This window comes from Podarcis tiliguerta (genome assembly GCF_965153285.1).
Source record: "Podarcis tiliguerta genome assembly, chromosome: 3".
NCBI lineage: Eukaryota > Metazoa > Chordata > Lepidosauria > Squamata > Lacertidae > Podarcis > Podarcis tiliguerta.
The window spans coordinates 85264216-85286029 of NC_139536.1; the positions used below are offsets into that span (position 1 = coordinate 85264216).

General features: G+C 42.0%; 1 protein-coding gene across 6 annotated transcripts in view; it reads left to right on the forward strand.

Annotated features, from left to right (window-relative positions):
* EYS (eyes shut homolog) overlaps positions 1-21814 on the forward strand; it is a 456551-nt gene that overhangs the window by 259319 nt on the left and 175418 nt on the right. For all 6 annotated transcript variants that reach the window (XM_083431300.1, XM_083431295.1, XM_083431298.1 and 3 more), the window contains one exon: positions 15275-15387. In XM_083431300.1, the coding sequence (XP_083287426.1) occupies positions 15275-15387 (113 nt within the window). The remainder of the gene's footprint in view (positions 1-15274; positions 15388-21814) is intronic.

Consider the following 21814-nt stretch of genomic DNA (forward strand, 5'->3'; position numbering starts at 1 on the left):
CACCGCTCTGATGTAAGCCAAACATCTCATGCACAACTTGCTGGCTTTCGGGATGTGTTCCCACTTCTCCCTCACATCTCCACCAAGGCCCTCAAGGACAGAGCCATGCACAGGAAGCCGGCATGCCAGTCTGCTGAGGCAAAATGAAAGGGGCCACCTTCATAGAATTATTTATCCTCAAGGATGATCTGCGTATGTGCAGCCAAAGGTATACCTTCCTATCCTGCCAAAGGGGTTACTGATGTACTCTTAATGGGTTTAATTTGGCATAGTAGAGGCAGCTGCAGTACTGGCAAGCCAAACATTACATTAGATGCAACAGCAACTTGTTTCCAAAGCCTTCACCCAAGTCTAACTCTCACGTCATTTGTGTGCCCAGTGTCCCTGATTCAACTACAAATGCAAATCTGGAAGGAGACTTTTCAAATTGATGAGGCTCCTTTGACAGTAACAAAAAAACCCAAGCTCTTCAGTGTCAGCAGTCCAGTCCTCTGCAATGCGCTGCCATCAGAGATTCAGCAGGTGCCTTCCTTTTCAACCTTCAATCACCTGTTGAAAATCATTCTATGCTGCCAAGATTTATGCTGGCAGTTAAGAAAATATCCTTCTGCAATAGTTAGTTGAGTTCTGATTTTATTTTATTTTATTGTATGGTTTTATGATTGTTAAAAATGGCTCTGATGTTTTAAATATATATACATAAATGGCTTAATTTGCTCAATGATCCCTTGCAGGACAGGAGCCAAATGAAGTTCATAAGATCCATAGTATAGCATGCCAAAACCAGATCACATATAACCCTGTCAGTCCTTTGGGGAGATTTCTTCTGTACCACTTTCTAAATATGTTTGTTGTTTTTGGTGGCTCTAGATGTATATCGAGGCCCTGAGAGGGATACATTTGCTTTGGAAAATGAATCTTCATGGAATGCTGGGTTGGTGGCATGGACTGTTCTGAGTAAAGGGGCGAATTTGATATTGTTTGCATCAATTTAACTTGGCTGCTCTTTACACAGTACATCACACTGAACCGCATTGATGTGTGCCAGCAAATAAACACAGGGGATAATCTTTGACAAAGCATATGTGTTAGCCCATTAAAACAACAAGACACCTCCTCAAGAAAACAAAAATCCTTAGCAATTTGATATTTTGTGACAGTAGAGTTCTTCATTAGTGCAACTACAATGCTGCATAGAACTATAACAGGTCAATAGTGCAGTCATGGTGGCCAAAATCATATTTCTGATGCCCTCGCAGTATTCTCACCCTGTATCCAGTTTATAGGAAAAAAATGAATCCTACTCAAGCCATCCCACATATGAAAATAAGAATTGTAAGAGTGAGAGGCTGGGTCTAGCCCTACCCCCATGTCTCTGTAAACTGTCTGCCCTACGAGTTGGCCCATGATGTCGAACCCTAACCATACAGTGTTCTATTTTTCTAGAAAAAGAGGTGCCAAAACTCACTGTGAATGCCTCCCTTGTTATCTTAGAATGACAATGGTGCCCACCTGAGAGGTGCCAGAAATGAGCTCCGGTGAGTTCTGGCTGGAAAAAAACAAACACGCTGCTTCTGCATCTTGGGACAGGGGCCTACATGGATAGAGCAGACTCTGCTCTACAGACTTGCACCCTCAAATGTGGACTGTGGGAGGACAGGGCTGATGGAGACATGATGACTGGATACAGGCCATGAGTGCATCAGTCACACAAACAAGACTGCCTGAATAGGCTTTTCTGCTTCTCAATATCTAGATTTGAAAAAACATCTGAGAGATATCTTGCTGTCCAACGTGGACAGAGCAAGTAACCCACATTAGCAGTGCTTCCTCAGCACTGTTCTTTCAGCAGTCACAATGGGTGTTGGTGTCGGCATAAATATTTTCAATGGTTATGATTTATAGTTAGTGTTGAAAAGTAAAAGTGGTTTCATACAATTGCAGGAAAGTAGTGGTGAGCTGTAGGAATGCAGGACAAGGAATAGTAGCCGTGTGGAACATACTCAGGCCACATAGCTTGACGACTCTAAGTCCTAACCCTCCCTTGCTCAACTGAGATTTTTCACTTCCACACCCCTCTTGGCTGTTAAAATGGCTGAAAGGTTTATCATGAGATGTTGAAATCATAGCATGTTGGATCTCCAGAAGATAGAGACAGCAATTGCATAGAATGCATTCAAGTCTAGCGTCCTGGTTTTATGAGCAATGCTCTCTAAAGCAAGCTTTTTTCCTTTTCACTTGAGTTTTATGAGAGTTTGACATAGCAAATGCATTTGTTTATTGGAATGGAAAATAAATTAGCCATTGGAGTCATTACAATTCTAAAGAAATCTAATCATGCTGGCATCCAAGGAAACACAGAGGTGGACAACATTGTGGTCAAGGGCACCTACAAAGTCTCCTAAACTGCATTATTGTAGATGCACAATATTTGCTTTGCCTGCCACCCAGAGTATCTAAAGCTATGGGCTATGGCTGCTCCTTGAGACAGAACCTCATTTGTTGTTGTTGTTGTTGTTGTTCCATTTGAGACATGTGAGTTTCATTTAATGCATGGGAATGTTACTTCTGTTCTGCAGAAGCTGACTTAAGCTTGTGGTGGCCTGCAGTTATGGTGGTCTCAAAAAAATTGACCACAAGTTATGATGCCAGAGATCTGGTTTGTTGTGTTTCTTTTTGTGGGGGAGACTTATTAAAATTTATTCATGTTATGTCATTGGGCATGCTATAGGCACGATCACTGCGCCCTCTCCAGGCTGGCAGACCAATGTGCTTGCCACCTTTTCCACCTTAGGGTTGCGAATTTTCATTCTTGTTAAAGGTAGAGCATGGAGTTGAGATAGAAAGAAATATGCGCAAATGTGTCTAGCAACAAATAATATGGGGAGAGGCAACAGGGTGAGTGGTTCTAAACCTGTGAGAATGGAGCCATAGAGGATAGGAGACATGGGCTTCTGGTTAATACTGTATCAGAATGCCATATATTTGCTGCACCTTTCATTATTACACTAAGCTTCTCTGTTGGTAAAAAATGTAAATTCTCTGCAGCTTAGTTTCCTGGTCTGTAAAATGGGGAGAAGAAACACTACCCCCCACCCACCTCACAGTGATGTTGAAAATACCTGAAGATGTTTTAATATAGCTTGGTGATGAAATGAGTTGTGCAACAGCAATAATTTCTAGCTTGACTAGAAGGCAAACACCCACGCTACCTTTAGCATCACATGTTTCTCATTTCATCTTACTCCCTCACTTTCAACAGAAAATTACTACTGCAGCACCTGAGTTTTCTTTTCTTATGAAAGATTACGTGTTTGGTTTCATTACAAAGTTTAATTGTGCCGAGGAGTGGAAGGGTATGAAATAACGACAGTTAACATCTTCAGTGCTGTAATAATAAGAAGCCTAGACATATAAATTACTGCAGCAATTACAGCAGCACAAATAACGCTATTAATGCAATCAACTGTTAGTGTGAGTATTTGACAACAACCTTTAATCTTCCTTCAGGTGCAGCTATTTTACATTCTCTGCACCAGAATGAAACCTAATTAAACAATTAATGGTACTTTAGTTAGCTTGAAGGTGCTGCACTGGAATTTCAGAATTCAGAAATAAGAGATTGCATGCTTTAAGCTGGTATTCAAAAGAACATTTCTCTTTGTGTCTGTTCATTTGCACCCACAGAATATTGAATGTGTGTTCATGTGCCTACATTTAAAGGGGGTGGAATCAAAGGTGGTTAAATAGTTTGAGGATGTGTTGCCAGGCAAAAGTAATAAAAATTGCTTAAGATACCAGAGGTAAGAAGAGCTGGTTGGATCAGGTCAAAGGCCCACCACAAAGGCCAACCACATGCCCATGAGAAGCCTACCATCAGAACCTGAGCACAACAGAAGTTGTGATTACTAGGAGGGGGGAGCCTTCCAGCTTCACAGTTCCTCTGAGCTAAGGGGCATTAGCAAGCTGTTTCCTGCATAGCTTTAGCAGATCACAAAGATATCTTCCAAATTATTGACAGCCCAAGACCACATCTTGGAACCATCATCTAAAATGACCCACAAAGCCAGAGACCGCTGGTTCCATGCCAGATAATGCTTTTAAGTTGTGATAGTAGCAGTAAGGATGTCATGTGGCACACTTTACAGAGGACAGTCCTCTATTTGAAAAACTGTCCAGTCCAAGTCTGGCTTAAAGTTGTAGAACCCAAAAACGGGTCTTGAAGTTACCATCTTTCTCCTGATTGCAAATGTTGCCACACACCCCAAACGATTGCCAACCTTCTGCCATATTTCAATCAGTTTCCTTTTCAGCTTTCCCCCAGCACCTGAAAAAATTGAGACAGGAGCCTTGTAGTTTTGCTGAGCAGCTCCAGATTCCCATTATGTGGAAATCAGTCCCACTGATTTCAGTGGAATTCAGTCAGTTGAAGTATCTGTGCTTAGGACATAGCCAGAACTGCAGCAATTTGCATGTACATTGAAGAGGTCCAGACTCATTTCAAAGAAATACGCTTACATCAAAGTAAACTAGACCAGTAAGATATCAGATGGCTTCTTAGAATGCTGAAATTAAGTAATGGAAGAGAAATCATTTGGAAGGATCTTTGGCAGTCATCAACTCTTCGCTGCACTTCAGACAGCTTTTTAAAATGTAGGCAGAGTAGTCAATCGAAAATTATTCCATAACTTGTGTCTTTCATTTCTGGAAATCACTTTGGATTAAGCAATCAAAGTGAGAGTGGTTGGAAGAAATGAAGCTGGACAGAAATGGGCATAGCCCTGAACTCACTCAAATTCTCCTTCATTTAATTAATCGGTATGGATGTATGAATGTAGACATTTTTGTTTCTGTGTGTGGTTTTGTTTTGCCTTTTGTGACAATGAAGAGAGATTGAAGATATTTCCAGCCATGTTATTGCTGGTTATTTTGGTGGCTTCCTCGGTTGGGTAGGAGAGAGGCCTTCAAACTCTGCTCCAGGGAACTCTGGGGTCTTTTCAGGGATTTCTCGATAAGATCAATAATGGTGAGCAGCTTATCCTCTACTGCATATTTCCTCCTACCAAAAGCGTGACCCACCTGAAGCCCTCCAAATGTTTTGGACTGTAATTCCCAGCAGCCCCAGAGTTCCCCTGAACACAGTTTGAAAGTCCCTGACCTGTATTGTTGAGGAAGTAACCATGACACAATGAACATCCAGGATTGTGGATTGCATTGTGGGGTACTGAACTAAATGACCCCTGGTGTCCCTTCCACCTCTATAATTCTATGGTTCTAGGAGTCTGGGAGTGTGGGGGGTGAGGGTGTTCTAGGTTGCCCTCTCAGGGTTAAGACAGATGTAACATAAAAGCACATTGCCCTTGGTTCTTCACCTCCATGATACGATGCCAATTTCACAATGTATATTGCAGAAACAATCACATGCTGGTTCAGTCCATAAGTCACCAACACTGTAGCATCTTGTTCTCAGTTGAACATGGCTATATGCACAATTCTTCATAATGTTTCTGACCCACGTATGGTCACTTTTAGCTGGGAGCCAGAAATGTCACTACAGCTTTGGGATTTTTTTAGTATGTAACTCATTGTGCAAAATTACTGTGGGAATTGGTTGGAAGGGGTTTGTGGCTGGCTCTAGACAACAAGTGCTGCCCATGGCCAACTTCTGCTGCTCATTTCTTCAGAGCTTGACAGTAGTGCGAGATACGCACTTCGAAGCTGAGGGCAATAGTTCAGTGGCAGAGCACACAAAAAGTTTCCAGCTTCAATCTACCAGTCTCTTAGGTAAGAAGAACTCATTACCTGAAACCCTAGTTAGCTGCTGTCAGTCACCAGAGATCATGCAGAATTAGACCATTTAAAAATCAAATGGACAAATGACTTTAAAGTAAATGTTCATGCTATTTAAAGTGTTTAAATGTCATTTGTTTATTATGGTCACAATGAGGAATGCAGTTCTTTCTATTTTCCCAACAACTGCCCTTTTAATCAGCCCTGGGTAGCTGCTTTACATTGGAGGTTGTGCCCTAAACAGAACTCCCAGGGGACAGTCCATAGTTCGTTGAAGATGACCACTGCAGAACATCAGTGGACAAACCAGAATTACATGCTGTAGCAGAGATTCATTTTGGATTTTTATTTCACAATCAATACAGGCACAGGAAATTAATAGTGATTCAACCTACCGTATTTTTCGCCCTAAAGGACGCACCATCCCATAAGGCACACCTAGTTTTTTGGGGGGGGGGAAATAAAGGGGGGGGAAATTATTATTTTTTCCCCATGCACGGGGCTGGGGCTGGGAAGCCCGAGCTTCCCCTGACCCCAGCCCCCAGAACAGGCAACTCTCCGCAAGCCGTGGGAGCCCGGCGCCGGGCTCCCGCGCCTTGCGGAGAGCTGCGCCAAGCCTGGGCGCGCTGAGCTCAGTGTGCGCAGGCTTCAGTGTGCAGGCAACTCTCTGTAAGCTGGGCTCCCGCGCCTTGCGGAGAGCTACCTGAAGCCCCGGCGCGACTGCTCAGTGCGCTGGGGCTTCGGGATAAGAGGCAGCTCTGCGCAAGCCGGGGGAGGGCTCCCGGGGCTTCCGCAGAGCTACCTGAAGCCCCGGCGCGACTGCTCAGCGCGCCGGGGCTTCGGGATAAGAGGCAGCTCTGCGCAAGCCGGGGGAGCCTGGGGGGAACTCTCGCGGGCTCCCAAGCCTTGCGGATAGCTTCCTGAAGCCTGGAGAGGGTGCACACCGACCCCTCTCGCTCTCCAGGCTTCAGCGAAAGCCTGCATTCACCCCATAGGATGCAACACATTTCCCCTTCATTTTTGGAGGGGAAAAAGTGCATCCTATAGGGCGAAAAATACGGTACCTTCTCCCCCATCCACCCCCCGCAACTGCCGAGGCCCCCACCAACCAATTTTGGTATCCATGCTGGCGCAAACACAAACTCTTTCAGGCGATATTTGTTAGCTGTATTCCTACAGTTTGCTGTGTGGGAGATGACTTTGTTTGATGCAAGCAGCTGCGGGACAAGCACATAATGAATGCAATAAATGTTGGAATGAATCAAAATATTTCCAGGGTTCTTCCTTCCTAAAGAGCTGGCGAAAGGCACTGCAGTAAAATGGCACACAACTGTTAGCTAATTGGACATCTAAGAAAGAGGTGATTATTCATGGGATGGGGGGAATGAACAAATCCTATCAAGTTCAGTGATTCCGTGTTAGAAAAAGAGAAACTAACGTATGTCAATCTTTCTTTCTTTTTTTAAGCAATGAAATCCTATACATACCTGCTCAGAAACCCTATGCACAGTGGGGCTTACTCTCAAGTAGGTAGGGTTAGGATTGAAGCCTATGAGTAGAATAGCCTACAGAAAGGATGTGAAACCTGTGGCCCGCCAGATGTTTGTGTATTCTATCCAGCTTAGCCAAAGGTTAGGGATAATGGGAGCTGTAGTACAACATCTGCAAGGCCACAGGTTCCCCAACAATGGCCTACAGAATTAGTTGGTTAATGGAGCAATCTTATATTGGGCCCTGAAAGGACTGAAGTGGCAATGAGATTGCTGTATACAAAAACCTGCCAGCTTGTGCCAGCTTTGCCAGCCAGGATGGAAAGTGTGGAAATCTGTTCTCATTCTCTCTCTCTCTCTCTCTCTCTCTTTCTTTCTTTCCTTTGCCAACTCCAAGCTGGCATACCAGAGCCTTCCCGCCCTCCCGAAAACAGCCATCACTTTGGATCCAAGGGACTCTGGCTCAAAAGTTACAGTGTCCTGTTGCCACCTTTCCTCCGAAACACCCTGTTTGGGGCATTTCTATATTGAAGAGCAGGTGGGAGCTTACCACCTGCCTGGGCATAGCTTCGGTCCTCAGGTGCAACAGAGCCACCCCCACCAGTAATGCTTCTCTGTGCCAGCAGAGACCAATGGGAAGAAATCTTACTCATACGCCCAGCCATTGACTTGTCATGGATGGTAGTAGTAGGATTGTGCTTATATAGAAACAAGTATATATAAACAGATGGTGGCCAATGCCAAATTTGTTGTGTTTGCTGCAAAGCAAGAGAAGGATCAGCTGCAGAAAATCTCTATGGCAAAATGATCTCTGGATTTGGAAAACAAGTGTCCAGCACCCTGCATGGAAAATCCTGGCCAAGAGCTGTCAGAATGAATAAGAACTTTTACCTAAATGAAACTGGTGCTTGAAACCCAGAATGGAGTCACTGGCTGCAAGCTAGACTTTCCCCAGTGTGAGCTGTGCCTGTCACCTGCTTCTGGTTGACAGGAATCCCAGCACTGGGCACTCTCTGTCAGTGACTGCATTTAACTTGTGTAGAGACATCTAGCGAGTGTTTCTGGAAACAATTCTTAACAGGTTTAAATAAGGAAGAAGTCAAGCTGCTGCTGCTTTCAAACCCCAGGCTTGAGGCAAAAAAACCTGCCGAGTTCCCCTGCTGACCAGAAATCATTCTGATTGCCACTGTCCAAACCTAATCTTTGCAGTAAGGGTTTCATTGCAGTATTTTACGCAACAGGGTTTTAATTGCTTCATACTTTACAAATGCAGGGGCAATTGGGTGTTTGGGCTAGGTACCTGAGGCGATCTGTAACTCTTATTTTCTAAAGTAATATGGAGCTCAGAATCATTTGAAAGGGGAGCACTGTAGCCATTATTTTTTACATGACAGCCATTTTTTTTGGAAAAAAATGCAGAATTGATAAAGGCGTACAAGGGAAACAATACTTTCATTAGGCATTCACATAAGGAGAAGAGGCAGTGTGCTGTGCTGTAGTAGAAATAGTGCTGGATTTTGACCTGGAGGATCTGAGTTGAAAGCAAGGAGAGTGATTTTTGAGCATATATTGCCATCCCCAACTACCCCTTTTCATTTTTTTCAGTCTTCAGGAAGCCACATTTCCACATCATTTTTCATGTGCATTTCTTCCTCCCTCTACACATATCTTTGCAAAGAAATTTCCCTGATATAATGCATTTTTGTATGTGATGTTCCCTAATATGTGCGTTTTAAAATGCACTTCCTTCTAATCTATGTATTTTATTTCTTGGGGTCAGAGAACTGCATCACTAACTTCAGAGAAGGGTACATTTCAAAGATTGGTATCTCTTGGTTTATGCATTGTTTTGGGAAGGGTGGATTGTACAGATTCGCAGCAAAACCAATCCCCATGCAGGGTTAGCCAGTCTTGCCCTTCAGATGGTAGGAAGTACAGCTCCCATGATCGCTGATCATTAGCTTATGCTGATGGGAGTTGCAGTCTACAACTGGAGGGCAGCACATTGGCTACTCTTTGACTGAAAAAGAATTCCATTAAAACCTTTTTATCCAGGCCCATTACCCAATGGAATTTAATCTATTAACAGCAACAACCTTTATCTTTGGGGGGAAACTGGAGGAGTGCAAAGACTCTTGCCTGTAAAGACTGGATAAAGAAGGTTTTGTAGTTAGCTCAGGTCTTAAAGAAATAAGTAAACAAGTAAGATTACGGGATAGCAGACAGAGTAACAAGGGTAGTATATTTTTTAACCAATATGGTAAAATAAATCATTTCATTCATATATTTTATTACATCACAGTTAATGATTTAATACTTAATTCCGTGTGTGATTCCGGAAGTTAAAAGTGTAAATGTTATATAGATGCAGATTATCGAGTTGTTTATTTCGGTTCTTTGATCCAGTTGAGGTTTCCATCGATAGAGTAGGGGAGGAAGCAATTTTTGCCAACGGTCTCTGCAACCCACTTCTGGTGTGACTTTCTGCGTTGTTCTGAACAACCTCTGGAGAATATTTTATTTTTACAAGTTAAAGCTACTGACAGACCAGTCCTAAATAAGGGGTCAACCCACCACTTTTCACTGGGAAAACCTACTTTTTACCACTGAATTGGAGCAAACATAAGTCGGGTTTTCCGCAGATTGATGTTTGCTCTGATTCAGTAGTGAAGAGTGGGTTTTCCCAGGGGAAAGTGGTGGGTTGGACCTATACTTTCTATTATTTTTTTTCTATTTCTTTTAATTAATTTTCCAAAAAAATAGACAAACAAACAAATATCTCAACCTTATTTGAACCAATCTTAATAACATTGTTAAGTGACTTCCTCGTATCCCCCTGGTTGAATTTCAATGTATATCATGTTAACCGTTTTCCAAAACCAATATTCTTATAAAATTAACTTAATCACTTAACATATTTCTTTCTTTCAAATTTGGCATTAAACATAATAATTCATCACATTGTATAATTAAATCCTAAGCCTATCTGATATTTGCAAGCTATTCCAATTAAGGACCTATACTTTCTAGGTGTGGGACAAGTGCAGTGTGGATGAGCCATAACTGTGACAACATATCTGCCTCTGATACTAGCATAGTATCATGTTTTTGTCATAATGGGCAGAGTTAGTGATTACAGTACAGTCATACCTTGGATCCCAAATGCTCTGGAACTTGGATGTTTTGGCTCCCGAAAGCCGCAAACCCGGAAGTGATTGTTCCGGTTTACGAACGTTCTTTTGGAACCTGAACATCTGACAGGGCTTCCACGACTTCTGATTGGCTGCAAGAGCTTCCTGCAGCCAATCAAAAGGTGCAAATTGGTTTTCGAACATTTTAGAAGTTTAATGGACCTCTGGAACGGATTCTGTACGACTGTATTATTCCCAGGAACAAATGTAAAAGGTTGTCCATTAGTTGTTGGGTTTCCCCATATCTCGGACCCTCTTCCCAGCTCCCAGTCTGTCATTGTGTGAGTTTTTCCTCCCAGCCAAACCGACAACTTACCCACCCTCACAAAAGCTGGGCTAAAAACTTATTGTGTCCTCAAACACCTGAACATTCCCTGTCTCTCCTCCACGTCAGCCAGGACGTGGCAGTTTATTAGATTATAGGTAGGAAAGGTTCATAAGCTACTGCAAATACATGTTGCAAAGATTTTCTAGTTTTGGTTCATGCAATAATAATAATAATAATAATAATAATAATAATGTCATGCCCATCTGACTAGGTTCCCCTAGACACTCTGAGTGACTGTACTAATTGCAATGTACTTAAATTTTGGAAAAAAAGAAGTACCTGGCTCCAAACCAAGATTTGGAAAGAGAGAAAACCTGAGGGAAGCCCAGAGTTAGCACAAAAACATTAGCACAGTTTCCAAAGGAAAAGACATTACATGTGATCCGTTTTGAGGCCTATAACCCATCTGCCCAAGGAATGAGAAAAAGCAGGATGTAGGAACATCAGCAAGACTTAAAGTGGGCTGGTCAACAGAAACCAGATACTGAGTGAGTAGTGGGTTAAGGAGGAAGAGACCATTTGAAAGAGGACAACCATTAATGTGTTAGTATCTTTAAGGAATTGTAGCAACATGTTGATTAGCATTGTCCTCTAAAGACTGCTCCAGATATTTTTTTGTTTGAGAATGTACCTTTTCAGCATCTCTGTACTGTAGAATAAATTAAATTGGAATAATTGACACCTTCTTATGTAGTTGAAGCCATCACTTAACACAGGCACCTTCTCAAAACTGCATCACAAGACACTCGGTTACACTTTCACATGCTTTATCTACCCTAATTATGTGAATAAGGCTGTGATAAATGTGCACAAATCGGCTTTACATGATCTTGAGCGTTGCCCTAAAGTGCAGTTTTAAAAGGGAGGATTTATTCCACACTTCCAAAGCCTTTAGCATGAATGTTCTCACAGCATGACATTAATAAGTCAGTCGTTCACATACACAGCCTTGGGAACTTTTCAGATACGTTGCTGTGTGTGAAATACCAAGTTGTGACTGTATCAAGGTGTGCACACACTTCGTTTGTGCTGTCTGGCAAGAGCTACACATCATTATTTGCTTTGGATGTAGACTGCCATTGGTTATTCATGCCTTGGCCCATGATTAAAATACTGCAGTGTGCTTCAGACAGGGCTATGTCTTGATGACTGGAGACAGGAAAAGATGTCCCTCACAAGTATCAAGCTCACAGCAAGAGAGAAGTGTTCATAGATTAATCACTACCCTCTTGAAACATATGCACCCAACCCTATGCATTCCTACTCAAAAGTGAGATCCATTTAATAAGGGATCCATTTTCCTTTTTATTTCTGGTGAAAAAGGATGGTGACTACATTTTTTTGTCTTAGTGTCCAGCAATATATACTTGAGTAACATGCTCAAGCATGCTTTTCCTTGCACCACCACCAGATAAGATGGTTTTCTAAATCAAGGAAGAAACAAAGCTAGAGTGCTTTGCTTTGCTTTCTTTTAAACAAAAGATAAAAATATTAAGATGTGGCTCTTAGGAACCGGATGTTGAGATGTTAGAATATGGTGCAAGGGTGCTGATAGTGGCCCCTGCCATTTTATGCACTCCAAAGTTAGAGCAGAGTCAGTACTGCAAATATGGGGGGAAATTACATTGTCTTTTAGGTTTGGCTGGGTTAAAAGAAGTTGTGCTACTGGTATGGATACCAGTTAAGAGGGGGTTTCCTGTTACCTCAAAGGCAATGTATTCTGGTGGCATTCATTCATACGTTCATGTGCTAGCTTTAAACTTTAAACAAACTTTAAACAAAACTTTAAATAACTTGAGAATGAAAACATAGTTGACAATGACTAATCATATGTATTGTATATGTATGTATTTTGGAATGAAATGTGACTCATCTGGCCACCTTTTTATGGGGGGGGGGAGAGAGAGAGAGCGTCTTGGAGGATAAATTATTAACACTGATTCTGAAAGCTTTCAATGGAATAAGTACTGTATTTTTTGCTCTATAAGACTCACTTTTTCCCTCCTAAAAAGTAAGGGGAAGTGTGTGTGCGTCTTATGGAGCGAATGCAGGCTGCGCAGCTATCCCAGAAGCCAGGAACAGCAAGAGGGATTGCTGCTTTCGCTGCGCAGCGATCCCTCTTGCTGTTCTGGCTTCTGGTATTCAGTATATTTTTTTTCTTGTTTTCCTCCTCCAAAAACTAGGTGCGTCTTGTGGTCTGGTGCGTCTTATAGAGCAAAAAATACGGTACTTCTGTATGTCCATGTACACCACTAACAACCATCCTTAAAAGCACTGATGAAGCCCTTAGCTCAGTTGGTTAGAGTGTGGTGCTGATAACACCAAGGTTGCAGGTTCAATTCCCACATGGGACAGCTGCATATTCCTGCATTGCAAGGGGGTGGATTAGATGATCCTCATTGTCCTTTCCAGTTCTGCAATTCTATGTTTCTGTGGGCTGTATAACACTCCTGTGGCACTTCCGTAGCTATCTTTCCCCCAGGAGGTCAAAAAGCATCCACTCTATTCCCCCCCTCCCTCATATTAGCTGGCCTTATTCATAAACATCTTCTGAAATATGTGTTTGTTCTGCAGTTCATTTAGCCTAGCGCTCACCGTGTGGGTGGGTGTTGTTTGACAGGGATGCTTGTGAGACAGTGGTGCTCAGGGCAAGAAGGCAAGGCTCATAATTATTTTATTTTTATCTGAGAATATGTCTGAAATAGACTGATCACAAACCCAGAGGAAGTGACCAGGGACTCAGTTGGCGGATTTCTGTCTTCTGGCAGTCATGATATAACATAAAATATTCACTAAAAATACAATTTTCAAGAGAATGCAGATTACTTTTCCTCCCCCCTCCCCCCTTTTTTATATTCCCAAACTGCATTGTTAATTTGCACGTCAGTGTGCAATATAGATTTCAGGTTGCTATGGTGATGGTTTTGCCCACACTAACTTGACATTAGCAATGCTGAAAAGAGCTCCGATGAAGACAGCAGCTGATATAAAGGCTGTAATGATGCAGCTTTTGACCTTTGACTGTTTTATCAGCAGCTATTGTTTTCCTTCTTAGGCTAACAAAAACAAGGATTTGATTTTAAATATTAGCACTCGTGTGATGTCGAAACAAGGACGGTCAAAAAAATTCATAAAGCCACACAGAAGGTTAAGGCACAACTTCTCGAAGAAACCCAGTTATATCACAGGGAGTGATAAATCATTTGGCAGCTTTATTTGCGTCAGGAATCAATGAATAATTTCTCGCAAGGTCCGTGTCAACATTACACCTCTGATCGGATTACAATATAAGGTGAAGCCTGTCTCTCTGTGTTAAAATTTAAGAATAATTTTTGACCCTGGTCCAGAGACTGTCACTCACATTGGTAGGTTGCATAGATGCTGTTATGCACAAATATCTCTACCAAAAAGACAGTGCCTATGCTTTGCTGGTGCTGATCACCTGCCAGGGATAGTGGTGTTCCTATAAGCTGATATCACCAACCATCCTGGGATCAGTTTACTAAGGGGATTGCCTTACCCATTCCTTGCCTGCTCATTCACTTCAATCTGCAGAACATGCCACACATTTTTTCTTCTACATTTGTGAAGAGTGTGGCAGCACCTGCACTCTACTTCTCCCTGCCTATTGACATTAAGCAGGCACCTTCACTATTTTGTTTTATTTCATTTATTTTCTGTTTCAGTACGCCGATCCAGACATAGGATTTGTTTAAAATATTGTTGGTTTTAATTATGGTTTGATGCACATTTGCTTTTGACTGGTCTGCATATTTTAGTCATGTTGTATACATAATCGGACTGCTTGGAGATCTTTTACTGAGCAATAGTTTATAAATTTACTAAAGGGGGGACTGGTGTGTTATGTGTGGTTCAGGAATATTTTGAGTGCTGAGTGGTGTTCCTACCATCCCCACATCTCCATCAGAATATCCGCTTGCAAACCTAGATCATACTAAGAAGGGAAAACTATGCATGGAGCACCATTTTTATTACATAAGTGGCCCTTGTTTATATTGGGACCAGTTATTCTAGTTCTCAAAAGATTGAAGTCTGGGAACGTTGTGGAATACTGAAGCTGACACTCTATGGTTGTTAACGTTGCTAAATAAACCATTCAGAAGTCTCAGGTTGAAACAGGTTCATGATTACCAACAGACCAACTCTCTGTGTTTGTGAGGAGAAGACAAAAGAAACAGAACTGGTTATGATGGTCCCTAATAATCTTGATTCTGCATTTGTACAGAGAAAACATGTTCAGCACTAATTTCTCATATTGGAAACCATCTTTCCTTGGGTCATTAACATGCTTTAAAGAAAATAAATAGCTGTATAATCTGATTCCAGTTCAGGTTATATCACGAATCAGGCCAAACTCCACAACGCAGGGAAGTGTGTGCTTTCAGAACTGAGTCTGCCTTGCACTCCAACACTGAGAGATGCCCAACTCTTGATTTTTCCACTTTCTTTTTTAGATGACTGAACCCACCTACAATTTTACCGGCTGTATAGAAGTTACAGAAATCAATAACTTGGGACCCTTCACCTTTGCTAATGCTGTGAACAAAAACAATATTGACACTTGCAGGTAAATCACATTCTGTTTCTTTTCCAATCAAGAGCAACTGATTCTCTAAGACTGATGTAGCTTGAGATACAGTTTCTCATTTTCAGACTGGTCTAAAATACATGTAGTGGGGGGGAAGTATGTGTGCATTTCTCTTGATATACCATTTCTCCCCTTCTATATGTGGGAACAAAGTGTGGTGGTGGGGTGCAGAATAGTCCAATTAAGCCTGGTAGCTTACATATTCTGGGCTTAGTGAACAACAGAATGCAAGATAAAAATCAAGATGGGGGAAAAGAGGTATACATAATGGGTTTCTCCTCACTGTATTAGAATTTCCATCAGTGTGTGTGAAAGGCAGGAAAACTGGTGTTGTATGTAAAGGAGGCCACCAAACATTAAAAAATAATATTGGGGGGCGGAGAGTATTTCTGTTGCTAGCTATTTAGTAGGGTATTCATTTAGAAGTGGAGCAGTAAAGAAGGTCCTTTCATGAAAGCTTCCTTCTAACACGGCTTTGTGGATGAAAATTAGCTGGACCATGTTTGCTATCCAAACCTATTTATTATCTCTCATGCAAAAGGTAAACTTGTAACACCCAGTGTGTAATTCATGATGTCATATCGCTTCACTTGTTTCCTTCAAATTATTCAGCCCAGCCCATTTTGCAACTCATTCTCTTTTGTAATTTTGATATTGTTTTTTAAGAGTTCATAACTTGTTTTTGAGAATTTCATTGTGTGTTTTGGTTTACATATTTTTTACTATAGACCTATGATAAATGTGTATCAGGAAAGGAGATTGCTTGCATAAAGTGGGGCTTAATGTAGCAGAATTTGTCATTACAAAGGTTTTTTGAAATGATTATTTCAAAAATAATATGGTCCAGGCCATCGCAATCCCACAAACACTCATGGACTTTCACTCAGTTTGCACTCACTTCAATGGGGGCATGAAATACCGGATTACGTGGTATTTTGTAAGCAATTATGAAAATAAAAAAGCAAACTTTGCTCACTCCTTAAGTGTGGCCCTGCACAAGCAACAGCACAGGCCTTGGAGTTTTTATTATGAAATTGCCATCCCAATACCAGTAGATTGTACATTGGCACCAGGCTCACCCACAATCCCATTGCAGGACAGCCCAGTGATGGGGCAGGGCAAGGTGGTTGCGAAGGTGAGGAATGGACCAGGTTAGCAGTGGTAGTATATGCAGATGCATGTGTGGTTACACACACCATCATTCCAGTGTTTTTCCCACCCTTGCCAGCCCATCTAACCTGCTGCTGTTGCTGTTGCTGTTACCTGCTCAGTCTGAAATGGATGGAACCTGCAACGGGCTTCCAACACTCTGCCAGAAGTGGACTGCCACTCTGAAAATAAATTAGTGGGTCTACACAGACAATGAGCAAGCTATGGTATCTGAATTTGATAAAGCTGGGCAGCATCAAAGATCTAAAGTAGCAACGTCAACGTGTCTATAATAAGATGAAACACATGAAAGGCATTCAAAGTCTGACGTACTTTCAAAATGTTCATAGTTCGTTTGAACATTGTCAAGTATGATATGTGAACTGGTTGGAATTCTCACCCAGTCCACTTGTCACATATCTTAGGCCTGAACAACTTCTGTACTACCTAAGCTAAGCGTTGCTCACCAGCCATGCATCTGTGGCCTGATGGAGGTTTTGACATTCTCCTGGTTTCTGCAGTTCCAGAAATGTACATACAGGCCTTTACTACTTGTAAAGTTTGGTGTCTAACAGTAAACAAAAATAAATAGAACATAATGTAGAAGTAACACTCACTAAATTTCTCTCCCAGTGCAATGTCATGCAATTGTCAAGTAACTTTTATGTGCGTATAACATGAAGGCAAAATTTAATGTCATTATCTTTGCAGTCATTTTATTATTCATAATATGTGCGTTTGTGGGGTATAGATACATTGTGTTCTCTGAACCTTGTCTTACAACACAGTCTTCTTCTTGTATTGCATTGTGATACATTTTCTATCGTATGGTCATTATTTTATTTTTAAGAAAGACATTTCATCAAGTACTGTCATATTGCCTCGAATGTACTAGGTGGCAACCCCCCACCCCAAGCTCAACTCTGTTGAGACCTTGGATAGTTTAATGGAAATTCTAAAACTGTTTCAGAAGTGTCAGCAATTTATTTATTTAAAGAAAAAGAAAAATACCAAGAGGAATGTTGCTCAGCATTCAGCAGGCGAGGCCTTTTATACTCCTCAATTCTAATATCCTCTCCTTTTATGGTGCCAACTTTATCACCAGTGAAATTGGGTCTGCCTGATTCAACATTAACTGTCTTTTGTAGGTTTAAACCTATGCAAGCAAGCATCTTGTATTATGGTGTTAATTCTTGGTTGAGATGGAATGGAAGCTGGATGTGGTTGTTGGCTTTTGCAGTCGTGTATGACTTTTAGCCTGCAATAGATAGATAAACAAAAAATTAAAATGACATTTTCAGATTTAATGGAATAGAGACATGTAATTTACATTCTGGAAGCCTCTGGAAGTCTATAATAGTTAGTTTGTTTTTACAAAAAGAAGTGTGGTTCTGTTTTTGTAGTAGTGTTTTTTAAACTACTGTATTAGCATTAAATAATTCAACTAGTGAAGATTTTCTCAACACTTTGTGTGGCATTCAACTAAGCTGTACTCAAAAGTTGACCTACTGAAATGGGCCCAACTAAATCATATTTGTGCTTGGGAGCTGATTCAAATGCCCAGGGTGGCTATAGAGTAGTTTTTCATGTGACTAGTACCACTTCAGTATGGACATGAGGGGTTGCTCATAAGAATCTTTCCACATCCTCACATAGCAAGGAGGAGACTTCCCCATGTATGGATAGATAGATTGACATATGGGGCTACTTTCAAACAACTGCTCCCTAATGGGCATCCTGGCGGGGTACAATCACATGAATAACCGTTTCACACATCTGCTCAAGCATTGCCTACAGATGACTAGGTATGTAAACTCTTTTTTTAATAGAAGATTTTAAAGAAGTAGAGAACAATAAAATGAATAAACAACAAGACAGTCCCCATAAGCATGCAAAGGGATGAATACATTATTGTAATACAGCATCCCATTGAATTTTACCCTGGCAGGGAAGCTGGCAAGAAGATGTCCCTCCAAAAAGACAAATTGTGATTGGGGTGCGTATCTTTCCACTCCTCCCTCAGTGGCACAGCAGATAAATGGATGCCACATTTTGATAAATTTATCTGTCGGGAGTTACCCCATAGGCTTTTTGCATTCTTGGGCAGGTTTACCATTAAAGCACCAATAGCTAGTGTACCTTTAAACAAAAAACAAAAGAAAACAGAGGAGTTGTCCACCCACTTCCAGTTTTGTGCCACTTCTCATCTGGCCACTACCAAGCAAGTTAGTCATCTTTTTGCACCCATTTCCATAGGACTCATGTGTAACTAACTTACCTCAGTGTCAACTCTTATTTTGAGAGCTGCCCAGGATGGGCACATCCATAGGACTCCCCAGGAAGATATGAAAACAAAGAATATTTCATGTACAGTTTCTAACAAACACTTGGGTTTTTGCAGCTGACAAATTCTTAAATCCTGCCAAACAATTCAGATGTTGTGGCCAAGGTAGGCCCACAGAGAGGTCAGTCCCTCCACAATGACAGCCGAGGCATCTGTCCACGATGGAGAAAACTCAAGTTCCTCTTTGCTGCTTTGCACACTACAAAAGAAGCATTGATTCTCTTGTGCCTCTACTCTGTCGATGCTGCTTGTAACATGTGAATTGAGAGAACTGAAGCTTTACTTCATTTGTTCTTTCTTTCTTTACTTGTGATCAATGGCCTATATAGAACAAAAGCTTTCTACAGCGGTATTTCAGAATGCAATACCAAATCTGTGTTAGCTCATAAAAACATTTTAGTATGTGGGGAGGGAATAGTGTGCAATGGTTGTTTTTTTATTATTAAAAAAATGAGTTCTTTTTAAAAAACATTCCACACTATTCCTACAAAACTTTGTGCAAACTTATCCCACAATCACATCGACCTCATTTTCTGCCTGTGATTCCACTAACAAGTTTCCCCAACATTGTGATGAGCTCCAGCTATCTAATCATTCTTTTAATGTGAATGAAAGCAACTCCACTTTCACGAACACCCCCTTTTTAAGGCACAGGTTTGTGAGTATATTTTAAACTTATGAATATTTAAGCAGTTTGGAATTTACTCAAAGATGTTCTGCCATTTCTATAACTAGATCTGTTTGGATTTCAAAATACCAAAAGGAAAGCTAAGGCGTGTGCAGAATTTAGTGAGCTTTTGAAAACAAACTCGATATGGGAGTTCATTAACCTTTTGAAGACTGTTTGCTTTCCTTCTTTAAAACAGTTCTGCACAAGAGACAGCACATGCTATAACTAAATTTCAGGGGAAATGCCTGCAGCTATAAGGGTAGCCAGACCTTGCTGGGATAAAGGAAGACAATTTCTTCTTCTCCCAACCACAGCCTCACCCTGGAGGCGATAAGGGACAGTGGCGTAGCATGGGGGGTGCAGGGGGGGCCGGCCGCACCGGGCGCAACATCTGGGGGGGGCGCACTCGCACTCGCAGCTCTCTGCCCCTACCTGGCTCACTCACTCTCTCTCACTGCAGTGCTGGCTGTGCGAATCCGATCCGAGCCGCTGGGTCGCCGCCCACTGTGGAGGGGAGGGTGCCAGGCATGCGGTGCGGTGCGGTGCGGTGCAGAGAGAGAGTGAGGGACTATCTGGGGGAGGGACAGTGCAGCGGGGGGGGCGCAAATTACTTGCCTTGCCCCGGGTTAGGGGGCACAAATTACTTGCCTTGCCCCGGGTGCTGACAACCCACGCTACGCCACTGATAAGGGAGGCTTTCCTGCATCACTCCCCTTGAGACCCAAAACTGTGAGCGGATGAGGCAAGTTGGCCTCAAAGGCAGCCTGTATCCTGACCCTGGGCCTTGTAACCCTGAGCTGCAAGCCTTGGGAGCCACACATCACCCTCAAAAGTGCCTAAGGGGGTCATCAAGCTGACCTAACTGTTTCCCTTCCTGCACCTACCTGCCAAAGTAACCATTTAAACCAGTCTATTTAACAGATTAGCATCTTGCCCCACATGGTGCAGAGTAGCCAAAAGGCCAGTGCGCCAAGCCAAATAGCTTGCCAGCCAGAAATTCCTGCTGTGCCCAGAGGCAACCACCATAGCCACGCTATGAAAGAGGGTGGCTAGGTCATTATTGACAAATACGATACTTCTGTTTCCTTTAAGATCAAAAGCCCCGGTTCTTGGTACATAGTTCCACATATTTGTACATAGGGTTGCTGTGCATATCTGTGGTTTTTCTACCTCATAAAGTAAAAAAATAATGTTCCCACTTGTGGACACAAAACAACATGTTCTGACAGATCTAAGAGAGTGAGGAAGAGCAGTAAGATATTGCAATATTAAGCTAAATGGTACAAAATTAAACTAACTGTGCAAATTGGGAAGAGGTGAAATAGTGTGGTTTGTTCTTCTGAATGATGCTGACACTTTCAAAGGGGGGCACAAGTACAATAACCAGTTTGGCCTTTCAGATGACGTGCAATTCAGCCAGATCTGCACTTTTTAATGGAAACTGATGGGAAATTATCTACGCTTCAGACCTGGGGCTAGTCTCCCAACAATTGGGAAGCTAATTATGTTGTTGGTGTATTTGTGATTTCCTGCATCTTAAAATAAGAGGACAGTGCAGTTATACTGGGATGCAAAATCACATCCGCAACATGACCGCAAAAGAATAATTTGTGAATTGGTTACCCTTGTGAATATTGCATATATCTCTGCATACTGTATTCTCTGGTGGAGGAAGAGGAGTGCAGGGGGAGCGCACTGCCCCCGGCAGTACAATCCTGGTGGGGTGCCATCATGGCTGCTCCCCCACCCGCGCTGGGTGCCACGCCCTTGCTGGCAGTGTGCCACACCCCCAGGATGCACGCCAGCCCTGCCCCCACCTGCTCTCTGCCCCCCAGTGCCGGAGCATGAAGCTCCGCCACTGACTGTATTGGGTTTTCTTTTAACTGCTGTGTCCTTTCTTGCCAGTTGATGAAGCTCCGTAATGTGTTCCTATGCTTAGAATACTTATTATCTTCATTGTAATTTGATATCCTATTGCCAGTCTTCTAGGTTTTTCTTTGAAGCAGCAAACATTGGTCAGATGACCATTTATTTCCATACAACAAATTAGACACCCTCTTCAACCCTATCAACATCATTACTGAATAATTGATTCCCATCACAAGCTAATGCTAGACAGATACATTAAAATTTACAGTTGCACCTGCTTCAGCTGTTTATTGAAATGCATACCAGCAAGCATTGGTGCAGTTTGTACCACATACCAAATTATTTCCCCTCATTTGCATTTTTTGAGGGGCTTC